A 1,548-nucleotide genomic window follows, 5' to 3' on the forward strand; every position below is an offset into this window, starting at 1 on the left:
TGCAGGTGGGGCCAGCTCCTGCTGCCCTGAAGACCTTCAGCTGTGCCAACCAAGGAAAACTCACCCAAAATTGCCTCTTTTTTTTTTTGCACCCAGATGAATCTTCACCCCTTCACCCCCTGGTGCCTCGGGTGGATGCAAAGACAGGTCCTCGCATCCCCCTGGGGCTGCTCCTCCTGATCTCAATGACCTTGGTCTCATTTTGCCTTCTTTTCCCCATTTTTCTTGCTGACACCACCTCAAAATCCAACCCCAGGTGGGTTATTATTGCTTGGTCAGGAGTGTCCCCGTGTTTTGAGCTGCTCTTTCTTACACCCAACAATGGAAGTTCTCAAGAACCTGCCCGGGGGGGGGGGGGTGTTCAACTATTCCAAGGGGCTGGAGAAGCCCCCTGGCTTGGCACAGCCTCCCCAACCCCCCCAACACCCCAGTCCCCACGGAAGACTTTTCTCTTGGAAATTCATTAAAAAAAAAATAGATAAAATCAATAACTGGACCAAAAATAAGACGAGAAACAAGAAGAACCTTAAACAACCACGGGGAAAGTTTTTTTCTGGAGAGTCTCTTAAAAAAACCACCACCACCAGGAAGGGAAAGTGGGAGGAAAAGAGATGGAAGCAGTTTGGTTTGGTTGGTTTTTTTTTCTCCCAGGCCCAGACACGGCTGTTCTCCTGGCTGGAGAAATGCATAGTTGGTAGTAAAACTTTTGGTGACAAAAAACCAGGAGGCCCTGGAGCTGGGATGGCCCTTGGGCCACTTGCTGCAGGGCCAGGGTAGCCAGGGCCATCTCTTCCCAACCCTGCAGGTCCCACCACCAGCTCTGGGATGTCTCCAGTGCTTCCACAAACCCCTCCTTGGCCCCGACGTGCTTGGGGCTGGGGATCAAACAAGTTCTCCTCTCAGATCATCTTCATGTTGAACTTCCTGGCTCCTCCTTGGCCAGCAGTGGTGGTGGGACCGTCCACCTTGCGGAAGGAATACTCCACCGAGAAGTTGTTCTTGTGCTGCCCCCGGCCCCGGCTCCAGACGAAGAGGAGGAGGAAGCAGAAGAGCACCACGCCCAGGAAGGTGATGCAGCCCATGGCCGTGGACACCAGGATGGTCTTGAGGTCCAGGGTGAACTTCAAGAAGACTTGGGTGTCGTTGCGGGAGGTGTCGTTGAAGTCGCCGAGGTACAAAGTCCGGTTGGGGTAGGAGGAGCCGTCGGGCAGTCGCCCCTGGACGGTCAGGGTGGCAAAGTAGGTGTCGTTGCCGCCCGCATTGCTGGCGATGCAGATGTAGGTGCCGCTGTCCTGCACCTGGGCGAAGCGGATCTCCAGGGTGCCCCCCGGCAGCCCTCTTGGGCTTCTGGCAGGTGAAGTACTCGAAAAGAACCGAGTCCGGGAAGTCCCTCAGGGCGTCGCCCTGGATTTCAGGGGGCGAGGAGCACACGGGCTGCTGCCCGTCGAAGTTGAGCGTCTTGCGGCGCTGCAGGATCCAGAGGAGGCGGCAGTCGCAGGCCAGGGGGTTCCTGTCCACTCGCACGGCCTCCCGGGGGTTGGCGGAGGG

At 56.8% G+C, this 1,548-nt stretch overlaps 1 protein-coding gene across 1 annotated transcript in view; it reads right to left on the reverse strand.

The window, feature by feature from the left end:
- Window positions 1-899: 899 nt before the first annotated feature.
- The window catches only part of LINGO3 (leucine rich repeat and Ig domain containing 3), a 14,568-nt gene continuing 13,919 nt past the window's right edge, over window positions 900-1,548 (reverse strand). Inside the window, exon 2 of the mRNA XM_010001493.1 lies at window positions 900-1,347. Coding sequence (XP_009999795.1) covers window positions 900-1,347 — 448 coding nt within the window. The remainder of the gene's footprint in view (window positions 1,348-1,548) is intronic.

The sequence above is a fragment of the Chaetura pelagica genome, unplaced genomic scaffold (genome assembly GCF_000747805.2).
Source record: "Chaetura pelagica isolate M959 unplaced genomic scaffold, ChaPel_1.0 scaffold437, whole genome shotgun sequence".
Lineage (NCBI taxonomy): Eukaryota > Metazoa > Chordata > Aves > Apodiformes > Apodidae > Chaetura > Chaetura pelagica.